The following is a 19223-nucleotide window of genomic DNA, read 5'->3' as shown; positions in this document are numbered from 1 at the left end:
AGTTGTTCAAAACTGAAATCTGCGTTTTCTTTTGTACTTTGATACGTAGTAGAATTTCCTTAGAACTTCAAATAAAGACCCCACTGGAATCCTTGGCTGCAGCCTGCAGATTAAGGTTGGCATATTGTCTTTCACTAGTGCAGTAATAATGGTTCTGATTGCTTGCTGTCCGGTGTGCTAAAGAGAAAGAGAGTGGGATCTTACATTAATATGAATGAATGCCTACTGTTGTCTCTCTCAGAGATGTGGGCTGGCTGCAACTGCCTCTGCCTTTCTTGAGGCCACCTCGGCAAGGGTATGTGCAAATGTAGCACGAGGCACACCTGCTGCCAGCCCCTCCAGCATGACCATTTCTGTTTCATGGGCAAAATTCCTGGGGGTAAATACTGTGGGCTTGAGGTCTCATCTTCGATTTCAGAGAAAATCTGAATTCGGTTTAATGGCAATCTAGCCTGGCAAACAGAATGGTTATGTCAGCTGGAGTGGGCAGCTTGTAGGGGAACCCTCAGAGGTGCTGCGTCTAGCAGTAGGGATGGGTGAGGGTGAGCAGACTCTTCTCTAGCAAGCACCTCAGTTTTTCCAGTTGTAGTTTTTTACAGTATCTCCCAGAAATTTTGTAAACATATTGTTTCCACTCATCTGATAAAACCTTCTAAATCTTTTTCTTTTTGGAATAACTTGTTTTATGAAATTGTTGGCAGTGGTTGCTTTTCTTATTTGGCAGATGGGTTTTTGTACGTTACGTCTGTCTGAGGTTTATGATATGCTGAGGTCATTTCCAAGGGATTTTACAAGTGATGGTTAACAATTTTTCATCTTTATCTGGAAAATATTTATCTTAAGGACAACGATGTATTTATAGGAAATAATTAAAATAATGCTGCTTGGAAAACAAAGAGTTTGCGGAACACAGAAACCTGAGCTGCCCTCCCCTTACTTAGTTTAGTCGTTTCCAGCACAGAAATTGTAACCCTGAATAATTACTTTCAAGGACTAAACTCAAACTTATTAACTTCTCTGGCTACTCTAAAGAAAAGCCAAAGAGATAATGTAGTAAGGAATAAAAAGTACATGGAGAAATTTATTTTACTGATTGAACTTTAGAAAATAAAACCTTAGGAAATTCTTAATTCACTAAGATTAGTTTGGGTACCTAGTTTCAAGAAGTAACTTTAGAAACAATACCCACTCTCTAAAAGCCAGAGGGTTTTTTTTTTCTTTTTAAAAAAACCTTAGTTTATATGTATAGCCATGTTATGTTGCCAGATACCTAGAAATCCAAATGTCTGTTAAATCCCAAATATTGGAGAAAACAATGCAAAATATAAATATTAATTTCAGCCTCTGTTACTTTAAGAGCTAACCTGTATTATGCCTGGGCTACGAAAACCTGTTATCATTTATTCATCAGAATATTTTTCTGTGTGTGTCAGAACAGTTGGTAGAAGTAAACTTTTTTTATTTGGAAGTTTGAAGTTTAATTCGAAAGTCAAGACAAGCTAGAAAGGGTGTTAAATTTTTTTAAATAATAATGTTATACTTTTTATATTATTTCACATAATCGATTCAGGAAACCAAGAATGTGGTAGACAGAATAATAACACTAATTGCTGACGTTATTGACATTTACTGATTTATTCATAGCTCTGCTGTGCACCTCACATCTATTATCTCTTCACTTCTCCCATCAATCCTGTGAAATAAGTACCTTTGTCACCCCCAGCTTTAACTAAAAGATGCTGTGGCTTTGAAACTTTAAGTAACTTGCCCACCAGCTAGAAAATTTCACAGCTGGAATTTGAACCCAAGCAGTCTGACAACAGAGGAGAAAACTTTAACCATCACAATCCTAATTTAACAAGGTCTCTCCTGAAACAGGGGCTAAATACTATGATCGTTAAGTGAATACTTCATCCAGGAAACAACTGTAGCTAAAAATGAAGCCAATGAGCAATTTTTTAATGGTTTCTCACAGCCAAGTGTAATTCCAAACACCTGACATATAGTATCTCACTTAATTTGCACTGTGCAAGGGATGTATTATTTATACTCATTTGTCAAAGAGGCTTGGGGGGTTAACTAACTTGCCCATAGTCATGATTTTTGTAATTTGTGAAGCTGGGATGGTGCAGAATAATGGATTAACATCCATTTATTAAAGATTTTTATTAGTTTGTGCAAGGATTGCTTTAGTTCAGTATTTTCATCAATTACTAAGATGAATATGCAAAAGGCAAACAAATTTCAGATGATACAAAACAGAGTGAAGATATTACAAAATGGAACAATATTCAAAAAGATTTTCAACCTTAAATTGTATGCTTTTTAAGCATAAACAACACATTCACACATTCAAAGATAACAAGACTAAGGGCCGGGCTTGGTAAGTACCTTTGTCTTACGCCAGAGGTGGGTGGATCATGAGGTCAGGAGATTGAGACTATCCTGGCTAGCGTGGTGAAACCCCATCTCTACTAAAAATACAAAAAAAATTCCGGGCGTGGTGGTGCGCGCCTGTAGTCCCAGCTACTTGGGAGGCTGAGGCAGGAGAATGACATGAACCCGGGAGCCGAGATGGCAGTGAGCCGAGATCGGGCCACTGCACTCCAGCCTGGGGAACAAAGTGAGACTCCATCTCAAAAAAAAAAAGACTAAAATCCACTCTAGCCTTGGCCAGTGACCACTCCGTTGCGCCATCCCACTCCTGCTCACACACAGCTGAGAACCACTCTACTCCTTTCCTCTTTCTCCAGGGTGTCATTTTTAGCAAAAGTAAATATATATATATATATATATATATATATATATATTCTTCTTTTCCCCTTTTCTAATTCACTGGTGTTACTGGCCAAGTCCAAGTCTTTCCTATGTCTTTGTCCAGGGTGTCATTTTAGCATATATTCATTTTAGCAAAACTGAATATATGTATAACTGTCTGCATGCAGTAAGTTAATTACTGTGACTTGGGTGTTGCAAAAGAGAAAAGATTTATTCTCAAGGCTGCTGAGCAAGGAGATGGGAGAACAGCTCTCAAAACCACCTCCCTGAAGATAAGGCTTAGGGATATTTATAGTTGAGGATGTGAGGTAGTCTAAGGCATGGGGGAAAATGAAGTAAGAGGTTCATTCTGTGCAAGTGTAGTTGGGTTTCATGCCATTTCATAGGACATATGTGCCAAAAGTGGCGTTAGCATGATCTAAGAGTGGAGTTTTCCCCCACCGTGACCTCAAAAGGTCACCTCTTAGGCTCTTAACACAGGCCCAGTTGAAGGATTGGTGGTCTCAACCAGTTGGAACTGGACAGGAGCTGGCCCAGATTCCTGGAAAACAACTGAAATGGCCATTACTATGATGACCTATGATGTTATCTATAACATAGCCAGTGAAGTTTCAGTGTTTAGCAGTAAAGCCTTCACCTACTGTGGCCTTCAGCTTCTTAGAAAAAGGAAAACAGCAGCAACAGCAATAAAAAGCAGGTGACCAAAAGCAAGCAGGGCAGGCAGACCTGACCAAGTTAACCCCCTGCTTTCATTAGCAACAGATCTTAGATATCTTTCCGTATCAGTATCACCTGGAGAGAGCGTCCTCATTCATACTTATAACTGCATAGTGTTATATTGTATGAATGTACAACGATTTAACCCATCTCCTATTGATCGTGGCTAGAGTTATTTCTACTCATTTGCTATTAAAAACCATATCACAATAATCTTGGACAGTATCATTGTTTTAATTATTTGTAATTTGTGTATCATAAAATTCACTATTTTTGGCATAAGTTCTAGGTTTTGACAAAGACACAGAGACACGTAACCACCACAACCAAGGTATAAAACAGTTCTATCACCCAAAAATCCCCTTGTTGTCAGCCGCACTCCTGGCAGCCACTACTCTGTTCTGTGTCCCTGTAGCTTTGGCTTTTCCAGCATGTCCAAGTATTGAAGCCCTTTGAGTACAACTTCTTTCAGTTAGCATAATGCGTTTGAGATTCAGGCCATGTTGTTTCACCTATCAGTAGTTCATTCCTCTTATTACTCAGTAGTGTTCCATTGGATGCATGTGCCATAGTTGTTTATTTCAATCCATTTAGGTCATTTGGGTTGTTTCCAGTTTGGGGTCTATTATGAACATAGCTGTTAGGAACATTTGCACACAGATAGAAAATATCTTTTTGTAAAGCAGCCTTATTGAGGTGTCATTTACATACCATAAGAGTCACTTATTTAAAGTATAAAATTTGATTTTTTTTTTGGTAAATTTAGAGTTTGTACCATCATCACTTTTGAGTCTTAAAACTTCATCCATGTTGTATCATTATTTCTTTCCATTTTGTTGCTGAATATTATTTCATTAGGATATACCACATTTTGTTTATCCATTCACTAGTTGATGGACATTTAAAGTTTTGGCTCTTTCAAATTATGCTGCTATGAACATTTGCCTGCAAATTTTTGGATGGACATATGTTTTTATTTCTCTTTGGTAGATACCTAGGAGTGGGATTGCTGGATCATATGGTAAGATTATGTTTGACATTTTAAGGAAATGCCAGCCGGTTTTCCAAAGTAGTGTTTTACATCCTCACTAGTGCTGTGCTAGGGTTCCTGTTTCTCCACATCTTTGTCAGCACTTGCTTTTATCTGTCTTTTTAGTACCTCGAACCCACCAGTAGGTTTTAATTGCATTTCCCTAATAACTGATTATATTGAACATTTTTTCATGTACTTATTAGTTATGCATATGTCTTCTTTAGTGAAATGGTTTTTGTTTTTTGAGATGGAGTTTCGCTCTGTTGCCCAGGCATGAGTGCAGTGGTGCGATCTCGGCTCACTGCAGCCTCTGCCTCCAGTATTCAAGCGATTCTCCTGCCTCAGCCTCCTGAGTAGCTGGGAACACAGGCTTGCGCCACCAGGCCCAGCTAATTTTTTTGTATTTTTAGTAGAGGTGGGATTTTGCTATGTTCACTAGGCTGGTGTTGCACTACTGGCCTCCAGTAATCTGCCCGCCTTGGCCTCCCAAGCTGCTGGGATTACAGGTGTGAGCCACCGCATCCGGCCTAGTGAAATGTTAATTCAAATCCTTTGCCCATTTTTAAATTGGGGTTTTTATCTTTTTTTCTGTATATTCTGGATACAAGTCATTATCAAATAATTAATTTGCAAATGCCACAGAATCCTTTGTTTTTACTAAGGGGTCAGTCGTTTTGTCTAAAATAAACACTTCTCTTGTTTTATGCCTTTTGTCAATTTCTAGAGTTCTGAAACCATTGTTTTTTGACAATTTTGTCCTGTTTTACACTACCCTTGGGAAGAGGATTTGCTACCTGCACGTTCATTTTGAATATATAAATTCCTAGAAAATCAGTTCCTGGGTGAAAGGATTAATGCATTTGTAATTTTAATAGATGCTGGCAAATTTTTCTCCACAAAGAGAAAATTTATATTCCTCTCATACGTGAGTTATAGCCCAGACTTGCCAGTGATGTGTGTTATTAAACTTTCAGGGTTTTGGTAATACTGTATATATGAAAATTCGTTTTGATTGGTGAAAGTACTATAATAGTAGCTACTTGTATGTGTACATTTAATCTGTATAATAATCCATGTGTTAGGTACTATATTAGTTCATTCTCATGCTGCTAATAAAGACATACCCAAGACTGGGTAATTTATAAAGGAAAGAACATGGCGCTGGGGAGGCCTCGGGATACTTATACGATCATGGTGGAAGGAGAAGCAAAGACATCCTTCTTCACTGAACAGCAGGAGAGGGAACAGTGAGCAAAGAGGGAAAAACACCTTATAAAATTATCAGATCTCATGAGAAGTCACTGTCACAAGAACAGCAGCATGAGGGTAGCTGCCCCCATGATTCAGTTACTGGGTCCCTCCCATGACACATGGGGATTATGGGAACTAAAATTCAAGGTGAGATTTGGGTGGGGACACAGCCAAACCATGTCAGTGTACTATGACCCAAGCTTATATATGGGGAATTAAGCCTTGTTGAGGTTATACATTGCTCAAGTTCATATAATTTATTAGTGATAGTGCTGGGTTTTGTCCCCATATCTAACTCCAAAACATGAACTCTGAACTGATACCCTATACTATATGTCTCTGTTGTGGAAAAGGATTTCAAAATTCATCTAATATAAATTCAAACCAAATTAATAAGAGCCTCATCAGTAGGTGAGGCAATCACAATCTCATGCTTAAGAGAATGTAGTTAAACTGTGTTTTAGCTAATTTAGGATAGCGTGACCAGAATTGTGAATAGATGCAAAAGTTCACGGATGTGCATTTGTTGATGGTTTCTTAGGTATGATATCAAAAGTATAAGCAACCAAAGAAAAAAATGGAAAAATTTGACTTAATCAAAATTTAAAAATTTTTTTTTAATTTTCAGGAAATGAAAAGTCAGCCCATAGAATGGGAGAAAATATTTGCAAATCTGTAAGGATCTAGTATCCATTAGACTTACATACAATGAAAGAAAGAACTGTTCTAACTCAACAATGAAAAGACAAGTCAGTCACCCTATATAAAAATGGGTATTTCTCTAAATAAGATATATAAATGGCCAATAAGATATGAAAAGAAACTCAGCATCATTAGTCATTAGGGAACTGCAAATCAAAACCACAATGAGATACCACTTTACATTCACAAGGAGAGCTATAATTAAAAAAAAAAGAAGAAAAGAAGAGGATGTGGAGAAGTTGGAACCCCAACTTTTGCTAGTGGGAATGTAAAATGGTATAGTCACTGTGAACAACGGTTGGGCATTCTCTCAAATAGTTACACATAGACTTCCTCTATGACCCAGCAATTCCACTCTTACCTGTATACCCAAGAGAATGGAAAAAATATAAACACACAAAAACGTGCATACTCATTTCATAGCAACATTCGTAGTAGCCAAAAGATAGAAACAATCCAAAGTCTACCGAATCTGATGAATGGGTAAACAAAGGGTGGTAAATTCATACAATGAAATATTACTCAACCATAAAAAGGAGTAAAATATTGATACTTGGACAATATAGCTGAATCTTGAAAATATGTTAAACGAAAGAAGATACACACAAAAGGCCACATATTCTATGATTCTGTTTATGTGAAATGTCTGGGATGGGCAAATCCATAGAGACAGAAAGTAGGTTAGTGGTTGCCAGGGGCTGAGGGAGAGATTAAGAAATGACTGCTGTGCTGATTGCAGGATTTTTTTTTTTTTATAGATGTGATGAGTATGTTCTGGATTTGGATAGTGATGGTTACACACCTTCTGAATACATTAAAAGACTACCAGATTTTACACTTTTAAGATGGTTAAGAACCCAAAAGTATTTTGAAGGACTTTGATAAAATTAGAATAGATGATCTCATGTTTAACTAACAGTGTTAGAAACTTATAGTTCTACTACCTGCTAAAGTGCTTTTGTGAAACTCTGAAGATTAACTTTTATTTGGTATGTACTCTGAGCTGTTGTCTCAAGAGTACAATATTAACACATTTTACAAGAAGTTAAACAGTAATGAAATAATATCTTAGTTGTAATTTGTATTAACAGACTCCAGAAAACCTAAGACCCAGGTTTCTGATTTGAGATGCCCCTGAAACTAACGTATTTTTTTCAGTGCTTAGTGGCAGAAGCTCTGTTAGCCATCCTCCAGTTGACCAGCTTTTTGGATTACCAACTCTCTCCATTCCCTTTGTTTCAGGACATGCTGAGTGGTTATGGCCAGAAGGTGTGCTAAAATCTGGTGATGTAGTTCTGTTCTGACTAATTGACTTGTGTCCTAACCAGAAGTCAGCTGTGTTTGTTCCTAAATCTGTTTATGCTAGTTGTAGTAATTTAACTAAATATTATGTAAACTGATAAAATATGAATGCAAAAAAATTTAGATGTTTAGAAACAAAGATATGTTGCTTAAATGATACTACAGTATATCAGGTATGGGTGAGAAACTAAAAATATTGGGTTAAATTGTAAAATATAGATGCAGTCTGTACTTGGAATCTTTTCAATTTTTACTCCACTTTGAAGGAGCAAAAACTCGAAGTCATAGACAGTGGTGGCTTATGCCAGAAGACCAGCACATCTGGAAAGAGACAAGAGATTGCCTTGACCCTGTATCAGAAGGCTGGCAAATGAACTGACATTTATGTACCCTAATTCAAGAAGAATGTTTTCAGATTTGTGCTTATCATTTTTAATGACTCCTCTTTAAACTTAGTTTTTCAGTTTACCAACTAACTGGCATGATTCGTCAGGGTTTCTGACTCTGGCTAATTAAGTGCCAAAGAACAGGATTACAAATTAGCGGACTCATGGTCCCACTACTGCACTTAATTAGTCATAGTGTCTGAGACAAGTAAATCAAACTTCATTTTTTTCATGTATTTTAAATGTAAATTTAAATTCCATTGATTGCTAATAGCAACAGTTAAACACTGGAAAACAAAATCTTCCCTTTTTTTAGTTTCCCTTTCTCTTTCCCTTTCTTTCTTTGATCTCTTCCCTTTGTCGTCTTCCCTTCTGCTTTTTCTCCTTGCCTTAGAGAACTTGGAAATAGGAGTACAATATATTTTTTATCTGTTAAATAAAATATTTGTTTACTCTGTTTGTAAACATTTACTTATTTAAATCATGCTAATTATAATTCAACAAAATTACAGTTTGCTTTTAACTCAATATTTGCTAAATATGGAAATCACCCTTGCTTAAAATTAATCCTCTAATCAATTCTTATTCTCTGAAATTCATTCATTATGAATACACATAAAAACACAGTTGTTCAAACTGAAAAGACTTGGGTTTGGGCCATTTTACTTGGAGAACAAATAACATTTTCTAATTCCTTGTCTTTTTATGTAGTAATTTAAAAGCTACGTGTGTTTGAAACTTTTGCTAGTTCAAATTTTTATAGATGGATTATAATGAATATTTCAAAAAATGGTGTTTACTCAAGTGTTACAGTACTTACTAAGAATGTATCATGTTGGAGGGTTAGTGTGCAGTTTGCTGTATGTTTTGTTCATTTGAAAGTTATTCCTCTAGTGGACAAGTTAAATCCTCACGTTGGCATTCTTAGAACTGTAATAGCCACTTCCAGCACAGGAATGTTATATAACTTTTTCTATACAGCGTATTGTCAGTATTTGCTATTTTTATAGTACATTTTTTCTGTATACTTAATGGCTACACATAAAAATCCAACAGCTACAAATAAAAACTCTACTTAGAAGTTGTTTATTTGAAAGAATTGTAACCTAACATCAAAAAGATGTCCTGTTTGTATGTAGTGCATCTGCTACCTCTCTGAAGTTTAATTCCAGTCACGCTTTCAGCATTTTGCAAAATGGAATGAGAGGAGAGGGTTTCCTTCATCGGCCATAAAGCGCCTGTTAAGCACTAAAGTGTGGTAACTGCCTGTTTGACTAGGTCTCGCCCCCTTTGAGAGCAGGTATCATGAATGATTCATCATTGGAAGCCCAGTGCCCAGCACAGTGCCTAATAATGTAGGCCTTCAGTACGCATGTTAAGGATTTGTACAAATGAATTTTTTTCACAACCTTGTGTCCCTCTTTCCCATCTCCCTCCACCTCACTCCCCAACATGTCTCTCTCCCAATTCTTTGCTCCAATTTATTTGCGTTTTGGCACATACATACCGTGTTATCAGGGCAGGAATATGAGCTCTGAAGTTGGAAACGTGGCTTTGATGTTAGTCTCTTAATTTTGTTTAATCTTTCCAAGCCTTGGCTTTCACATCTATAAAATGGAAATGTTGATACCCAGAGAGGGGTCATTAGGGCAAAATTAAGGAAAGTCTAGATTAGATTTAGTGTCAAGCTGAGTAAATATTCTTCCCATCTCTTCTTTTCAGTTGTCATTCCCATTTTTTTAAATTAGGAAACTAGGTCTCTAAGAGAGAAATGACTTGCCTGAAGTCAAATGGCTCTCTCTCCAGCCACACCCTTTTTTCAGCATTCTGGCCTTGGGGACCTGTAGTTTCTCCAAGTGAACACTCTTTGTGAGTAGCCCCTCAGTACTCATTCCTGCCTTGGTGTTAATGATACCGCCAGCCTTTCCAGCTGCCCAAATCTGGAAACCTCAGCCATCCTCAACTCTTTAATCTCTACCTTGCACATGGGCCATCCTTAAGCCTTGACATTTTGTCTCTTCAATAATACAATCATGCACCATGTAACATTGGTCCCATACAGTTATAATAATACAATCATGGTCCCATACAGTTATAATAATACAATCATGCACCATGTAACATTGGTCCCATACAGTTATAATGCTTTATTTTTCCTGTACCTTTTCTATGTCTAGAGACCACTGTGTTACAGTCACCTGCAGCATTCAGCACAGTAACGTGCTATACAGGTTTTTGTGGCCTAGGAGCTATAGGCTATGACCTGCAGCCTAGGAGTGTAGTAGGCTGTACCATCTAGGGTTGTGTAAGTGCACACTGTGGTGTGCACAAAACAAAATAATCTAACAAAGCATTTCTCACAGTGTATCCCTGTCGTTAAGCATGACTCTATTTGAATTTATTCCTGTTTCTGCATTTCCACTGTCTTCGTTCCTCAGCATTTCAGCATGAGACTTTATCAGTAACTGATCTCTGTCAGAATTATCTTTTTACATGCAAAATCAATCATATCACTGGTTTTTAGAGTCCACATTCCTTTACAATTGTGCTTTACTGCAGCAGCCTTATCTTCTGCCACTCTGTGTCATGCCCTCTACACTGGCCCCATCCAACTTTTTGCTGTTAGGTGATCTCTGTTTGTGCTGCTTTCCTTTTACTGATGAGAAGAACTCTGTGCCTGGTGAACTCCTACTCATCCTTGAAGACTTCCCTAACTTACCCAAATACAATTAGACGTTTAATTCTTTAGGTTCCTAAATAGAGGCCGGGTGCGGTAGCTCATGCCTGTAATTCTAGCACTTTGGGAGGCCAAGGCGGGTGGATCACTTGAGGTCAGGAGTTCGAGACAAGCCTGGCCAACAAGATGAGATCCCTGTCTCTACTAAAAATACAAAAGTTAGCCAGGCGTGGTGGTGGTACCTGTAATCCCAACTACTTGGGAGGCTGAGGCACGAGAATCACTTAAACCTGGGAGGTGGAGGCTGCAGTGAACCAAGATTGTACCACTACACTCCAGCCCGGGTGACACAGCGAGACTCCATCTCAAAAAAAAAAAGAAAAAAAAAGTTCCTAAATAGCACCTTGTACCTACTTACCCTATTTGTATTCTACTGTTTTTTACATGTGTATTAATAGTTGCCTTTGACCTCTCTTCCCACTCATTGGGCAAATGATTTATTCTCTGTATAAGATGAGAGGTTCTGCTAGACCAGTGATTCTCAATGCTTGGTACACAGTAGTATCACTCTGTCCCAAACCAATTGTAGCAGAATCTCTGGAGATTCCCCGCCAACAACCCCTATCCATCAGGGATTTTTTTTTTTAAACCTCCCCAAATTATTATATTGTGAGGAGAGTTGAGAAGCACTTGTGAACACATGTTAGCACTGATTTGGGGACTTCCTTAGCCCAATAGCCCAGTATATTTTAAACTGTAAGATAATTATTACTGGTTCTATCTTGACTCCATTCAAAAAAATTAGTGAATGAATAGATGAAAAATGAAAGTGTAATGAATGCCTCTTGGGTTTTTTTTTTTCCCTGTATTTTTTTCCCCTACCTCTGGCATAGTATCTCACAATGAACTGGTTTGTTTTTTGAGAGAAGTTGTATCCCAGGTTGATCTTCCAGTATTATGCTGTACTTTTACTTAGTGTTGGATAAATGTTGGCTTTGTTTCATTTTGAGCTGCAGTTATGTTACTGGAATTTGTAAGATAGTAACTTTCTTCATTCATGCTGTCAGTTCTAGATGAATTAATATTTTATCACAGTTTGTCCAGTGAAAGCTAAATGATTGTTTTACTTTTGTAACTAAATTATGGCCCAATGAAATAATCTGTTCTAATGCCATTTCTTTAATATCTCAATTATTGACTACTATACAGAGAGTAGTCAATTTTATATTTGATATTGGATCTTATTTTCAAAAGAAAATCATCAAGTAGTTAAGTAGACTTTAAGGTGACAGCTTGCAAAATCTCAGAGTAGATTTAGTCTATACTCTCTCAAAAATGTTCATGAATATTAAGTTAAAATTTTTTGAAAACTTAGTATTTGCCTTTGCTACATTTTATAAAGATTTCCTTAGCTTATAATTTTCATAATTGGGAGGGATGTGTGGGAGTTTAAGGTGAGCATAAAGTCAAGCCATAATAGGTTGAAAAAATTCTTCAGTATGTAGAACAGATAATACTGCATGAAAATATTTTTTTTAAATCTGTGCCTAAAGGATCTTCCAAATCATTAGCACCGATGTTCGGAGCTTGTACATCTTTCCATTATAAGGACATTATGGTACTTGTATCTTAGAATTAATTTGATGTGAACAGATTTTATTTTGTATGAATAAATAATTTGAAATGAAAATTCATAGTTTTGAAAAAGTATAGGAGTTGTATTTTAATATTCCTTAGTGAAATAAGTAATTTGTCATGCAGATTCACCTAACATGTTTTCTGAAGTCTACTTTATTTGATGATAATAATAGTCATCACAGGCTTCTTGGAATTCCTGTTTGCATGACCTGTCTTTTTTCTATCCATTTTCCACCCTAATTGTGTCTTCATATTTAAAGTATGTCACTTATATGCATACATTTATAGACTTTTAAAAATTTATTCTGTCTCTTTTAATTGGAGTGTTGAGATCATTTACATTTAATGTAATTATTGATAAGGTTGGATTTAGGTCTGTTTTGCTGTTTGTTTTCTGCTTGTCCCATCTCTTTTTAGTTATTCATGTTTTCCTTCTTTTGGGTTAATTGGGTATTTTTAAGAATGCTATTTTAATATCCCTGCGATGTTTTAGCTAAAACTATTTGTATTTTTTAAACAGTTGTTTTGAGTAATTGTATATGATCTTCTCAGTCTACTTAAAGCTAAAATTACACTGTTCTCTTATGATATATGGGAAAGTAAAGACACTGAACATACCCCTCTTTCATCTTTTATGCCATAGTTGTCATATATATTACATCTACATGTAGTGTAAACCTCACAACAGGGTGTTACAATTTTTGCTTTGAATGCTAATAATATAGAAATTCAGAAGAAAAGCTAGTCTTTAGTTTTTTTATCTACACATTTACTATTTCTGATGCTTTCCATTTCTGAAATCTCAGTTTTTATCTGGTATCACTTCTCTTCAGTCAGTTTTTAAAGAATTTCTTGTAGTGTGGATCTCCTGGTGACAATTTTGCCTTCATTATTAAAGGATATTTCCATTGAATATGTAATTCAGATTGACAGTTGTAGAGACTCTAGATTCTGTTAGGTTCCTTCTTGAGAGTGGTGTTTTGTTAAGAGCAGGCAGTTAACTTTGCTGAACTCTTGCAAGCTGGCTTTTCTTTGGTGGGCAGCACCAGAGATCTCAGTTCAGTTCTTTTTGCCTTAGCTGGGCTGCATGAAGTCTGCCCTCCATGTATATAGTTTAGGGATCAGCCAGAGACTTGGAGCACAGTGCATACACCTGCCCCCCAACCCGCTTTGTGGCTCACTCGTTTTTGGGAACTAAATAGAAAGTCAAGTAATAGATCTATTTATGCATACTCAGTTGAATTTCAGCAAAGGTGCAAAGGCAACTTAATAAAGACAGTCTTGTCAACAAATGATGATAGAACAATCAGGTATACATATGCCAAAAAATCCTGAAAAAAAGTTGACTCATATTTCACTGCAGAAATAAAAATTGACTCAAAATGGATCATAGACTTAAATGTAAAATATAAAACTAGATCTAGAAGAAAACAGGAAGTAATCTTTATTACCTTGAGCTAATCAAAGATTTATTAGCTACAGCAACAAAAACATTATCCATAAAAGAAAAAAAATTGATCAATAGTGGATTTCATCAAATTAAAAATATTCTTCATAAAACACTATCAAGAACATGCAAAATAGCCTGGGATAAAATACTTGTAAATCATGTATCTGATAAAGCACTTGTGTCCAAAATGTATTTTTAAAACTCTGAAAACTCAATAATAAGAAAATAAACCACCTAATTTAAAAAAAGAAATATTTGCTCAGATACTTAGACAAAGAAGATATAGGGATGGCAAATTAAAAGATGCTCAACATCATTAGTCACTCAGGAAATGCAAATTAAAACCACAATGAGATACTACTTGCCCATTAAAGTGACTGAAATGGAAAAGACTGACCATATGAAGTACCAAGGATGTGGAACAACTGGAGTTCTCATACCCTGCTGGTAAGAATGTAAAGTGGTACAACCACTTTAGAAGACAGTTGGTCAATTTCTTAAAAATTTACACATAGAACTGCCATGTGATCCAGCCATTTCACTCCTGTACAAGTATCTATATGGATACGTGCTTTCACTTCTCTTGGGTAAATACTATCTTGGTATTTACCATTTGGATATTTGGTATTTACCCAAGAGAAGTGAATGCATGTGTCCATATAGATACCTGTGCAGGAGCATTTGTAGCATCCTTATTTGTAATAGTCAAAAACTGGAAAAACCCCAGATGTCCATCAGTAGGTGAAAGGATGAATACACTGTGCTATGAAATGCTACTAAATAAGCAAACAGCAAAGAATTTGATCGAATGTTTTGCCACTGCCATAACAAGGACTGACCATCCTTCTAGCCTCCAGTAACAGTTTTCTGCTGCCCACTTTGTAGTCCTTAAGCCAGTGTCACATGTTTAGAATTTTTGATGTATCTTTGGTACTTCTGTTGCTGATTTTCATATCAGTCAGAATGAGCCAGGTTTTACTGTGATAACAACCCCAAATTTCAGTGACTTAAAAGTTTGTTTCTTTGTCGTGAACCGTATGTCCACTGTGGGTTAGCTGAAAGCTCTGTTTTCTGTTGTTCTCACCCTGAGACTCAGGCTGATAGAAGTCATTATCTGAAACCTTACTGGTTGCTGTGAATGTTGACTAATTTAAACTTGCTTGATATATAGGAATTAAGATGAATTTTCAAGCCAGACTGCTTGTTTTCATCAGTATTTGTTGACTGTGTTTTTCATTTTAGCATGCATTAAATCTTTAGTGCCACCAGTGGCTATGACTTTCTTTAATTTGTGGTGTTAAAAAATACACAAAATATATTTCAACTTTTATTTACCTCGTAACTGCTTGTTTTTAAGTGGGAAGTATATTATTCCTGTTAGATAAAGAACCTGAGGTCCAGAGAGGGTAAATGGATTAGTGTGACCATACAGCAGTAAAACTGGACTAGAACCCAGGATTCTCATTTTAATACTTTTGTGCAAATTGGAGAAAGGTAACTACACCATCTCTTTACACATTCTTTATTTTGGCAGTGTCTTCAGTATTTTGGCCACATTTGAGAGGCGTCTTGCACTCCCTGTTGCCAGTGGCTGGAACACAATGGATCACACAGGGGCGATAGACACCGAGGATGAAGTGGGACCTTTAGCCCATCTTGCTCCAAGTCCTCAGAGTGAAGCTGTGGCTCATGAATTCCAGGAACTCTCCTTGCAGTCCAGTCAGAACTTACCCCCTCTGAACGAAAGGAAAAATGGTGAGTTCAGCTTGTGCAATGGGATCTTTGATTTAAAGATTTCCCCTCTTTGGGAGCCCAGTTTGTTCCTGTTTGGTAGTAGTATTTTGGTCAGTTCAGCGGTCTGTCATGGAGGAGAACCCTATAGAAGTACTGGATGGTTTTTAATAACAGGCGGAATTTCACTTTCCATCCATTTCTTTCATTATTTTCCCAGCAAGTATCTTTGGTAGTGACGTTACCTTTGGAAATAAACTTTAGATTCAGCCATTTTAGCACAAGCAGATGATTTCGTGCTGGAATGGCATTGGAAAGTAAGTTCCTGTGCTGATGCCAGGGAAATAGATTGTGGATATGACTACATTCTCCTCCTACTTTCTCCATCTCCGGTGTGTTGCACCTTAATTTCAGAAGTGGCAAAGCTATCTCAGTGATGACTAAGAAGTCAGGAACTTCTTATTTGCGTATTTGTTATATTAATGGGTATGGATATAGCCAATATGGCTCAGTCTTTGGCTGCCTCATCTTTGTCTACAAAATGAATATTTTCTATTCATTATCTGTTCAGGAAATTTTCATCACTCACAGAGATATTCCAGAGTCTCCAGAAGACACAATACTGTCAATTTTAAACATAAACAAATAGAGATAGATGACATATACTTTTAATGCTTGAGATATAAAATCTAACAAATACAAAGTAATGTTAAAATTTACAAACACTCTAAGCATACACGTTAAAAAACAGAATTAAGGATTTTTTCTGGAATCACTATACCTTCCACAGTTCTGATGAGTCCTACACTCACAAGTATATTTGTAAATTTCAATTTTTTAAAAGCCAGAAGAAATAAAACTGCTTTCCCTGCAGAGTACCTCATTATGTACCTTGTCACTTATTTTCCTGGGTGCTAAGTGTTTTCCAATCCTCCTACTTATTGGACTTACCTTATTTAGGAAAATGGATTAAAAAAACCATACATATACCACTCTTCTTAGGCCTTTAGTACATGTCTTTGGTGTGTACTTGTTCTCCTTCAAATAAAATATGTTTTGCTTTGTATCTGAATCTTGTTGCTCCGCACAGCCCTTGACCATTTTGATAGGTTTAAAGCAGCATCTTAGCTTAGGTGCCATCAAACCTTCAGGATGCTGTGGTTAACTCACTGGTGATGGCTTTTAAACCTTCCATCTTTTATTTTATTTATTTATTTATTTATTTTTTGAGACGGTGTCTCGCTCTGTCATCCAGCCTGGAGTGCAGTGTCATGATCTCGGCTCACTGCAAGCTCCGCCTCCCAGGCTCGTGCCATTCTCCTGCCTCAGCCTCCTGAGTAGCTGAGACTACAGGCGCCTGCCACCACACCCAGCTAATTTTTTCTATTTTTAGTAGAGAGACGGGGTCTCACTGTGTTAGCCAGAATGGTTTCCATCTCCTGACCTCGTGATCCACCCGCCTCAGCCTCCCAAAGTGCTAGGATTGCAGTCATGAGCCACAGCGCCCGGGTTAAACATTCTATCTTTTAAGAACCCAGATTTACCTTAGACAGTGGCTGAGAGAATATAGCCACATTTACTGAAACATGACTAAGTGTGATCAGATTTACACAGTACACTTGGACCAGTATAATGTCCAAATTATTACCCTGAAAGAAAATAAGAGTTGAACTGTTATAAAATCAGAATACACAGTTGTGCACAATACTGGTCTTCTGTAATGGCAAGGGAAGTGTGAGGAGACTTTATCCCTTATGGTCATTTGCAGCAAAATGTTAATATGTATGCCAGAATATAAGGTGGTAAGCCCAACTATAGAGCATTCTCCCCTTATAAACTTTTAAGGAAGTAGATTAAATGGTAAAAATTTTAATTTATTAATGTAGTTAAATTTTATGAAGCATTGCAGTAATGTAGGATTGCTTTAACCACTCTCATTGTTCATAAAACCATCCTACTCAAAGTGTATATGTGAATCTTTGTGGTCAGTGTTTTTATCAGCAGTAGAATCCCTGTGCATCATCCATCTGGCACTAATTTCCAGGGTGCATCTTCATTTCTGTCTCTTTGGTTTGAGTTACAGCAGCTCTGTAACATGTGCATGATTTGGCACTGAAAATTTAATGTCTAAATCACAAGTACCATTCACAAAATAGTTTTTTTTAAATTGTCTTAGTTATGTACTCATAATCTCTATAACATAATACTTGTTTGATTTGTCATTGGTTGTTACATTTTATGGGGTCTAGTTTCTGTTTTAGAATTTTGCCCTTTTTTAAGCAGATAATGTATTCATGTGGTTTAAAATGTTATGATTACTTAGTGAAAAGTAGTTACCTTCCCAATCTTGTCCCTTACCTGCACAGTTACTTTCCCAGAATTAACTGTTACTAGGGTTTTTTCTGAGAGAATAATATTTGACTACTTTTTAAAAAGCAGTTTTTAAATGGCTGCTTTGTAACAATACCCAACACTTTGAATTTTAAGGTTTTAACTGGGAATAATGTATTGATTTTTTTCTCTCTTCCTTTTTTTTCTGATTCTGATTAAAATATTTCTGTAAACCTGAAAATAGCTTCAAATGAAGTTGGTTTTTAAGCCAGTGTGTTTTCTTCAAGAGTCCTTTTTTGTTCAATATGAAGTAAATGAAAGAATATCTCATTCTGAGACACCGTGCAAAGACTCCACTATGAGATTGTTCCCTCTTTTCTAATAAATGACTTCAAGAAGTTATTATAGAAGCCTTATTTTATATTCAGACATACAATTTCAGGCTTATGATATATTAACCTAATTTGCATATACATTCCAAGGCATAAAAGACATCTTTATTTGGCTGTCAGAAATCTAGGCTTTTGGGGAAATGCTGGTCAAAGGATACAAAATTTCAGTTAGACAGGAGGAATAAGTTCAAGAGATTTATTGCACAACGTGGTAACCTAGGTTAATAACAATGTATTGTATTGAAAATTGCTAAGATAGTAGATTTTAAGTGTTGTCACCATGAAAAAAAATAGTAAACATTTGAAGTAATGATATGTTAATTCAATTGAGCAATTCCACAGTATATACATATTTCATAAAAAGGACATGGTAAATACATATAATTTTTGTCAGTTTCAAAATAAAAGCAAATATATTAAAAAATGTTTAAATCTAAGTTTTTGACAGTTATGTGAGCAGAGTATATTCACATCAAGTAATGTATAGATGAAAGGACCGTAACATTCTTACTTTAATGATTTTTTCCAGGCATGTTCTTCATGTTTTAGGTCTTCTTAATGCAATGTTTAACTCATACAAAATGCAGTTGTTGGCATCAAAATTAATCAATACAAACTATTGTTTAGATATTATGAAATAAATGAAGTCAGATTTTTTTGGTGATTGTGTTTTATTGTTACTCCTAAACATTTGAATTTCACTTATTAGAATTATTTTCTGTTGAGGAAAAAATGGAGATATTTCAGTTTGGGATTAGTGTCTAATGGGTAATATATAATAGTTTATAAATACACTTTACAAGGAAAATGAAGTTGACGTTTAAGTAATGATTCC

The 19223-nt window shown here is 36.2% G+C and overlaps 1 protein-coding gene across 3 annotated transcripts in view; it reads left to right on the top strand.

Annotated features, from left to right (window-relative positions):
* Nucleotides 1-19223, top strand: part of MRTFB (myocardin related transcription factor B) — a 195783-nt gene that overhangs the window by 57193 nt on the left and 119367 nt on the right. For all 3 annotated transcript variants that reach the window (XM_025370716.1, XM_025370712.1, XM_025370713.1), the window contains one exon: nucleotides 15469-15689. In XM_025370716.1, the coding sequence (XP_025226501.1) occupies nucleotides 15536-15689 (154 nt within the window). In that variant the 5' untranslated portion in view covers nucleotides 15469-15535. The remainder of the gene's footprint in view (nucleotides 1-15468; nucleotides 15690-19223) is intronic.

The sequence above is a fragment of the Theropithecus gelada genome, chromosome 20 (assembly GCF_003255815.1).
Source record: "Theropithecus gelada isolate Dixy chromosome 20, Tgel_1.0, whole genome shotgun sequence".
Classification (NCBI taxonomy): Eukaryota; Metazoa; Chordata; class Mammalia; order Primates; family Cercopithecidae; genus Theropithecus; species Theropithecus gelada.
The sequence above is the reverse complement of the archived record's forward strand: the minus strand, read 5'-3'. Positions and strand labels throughout refer to the sequence as shown.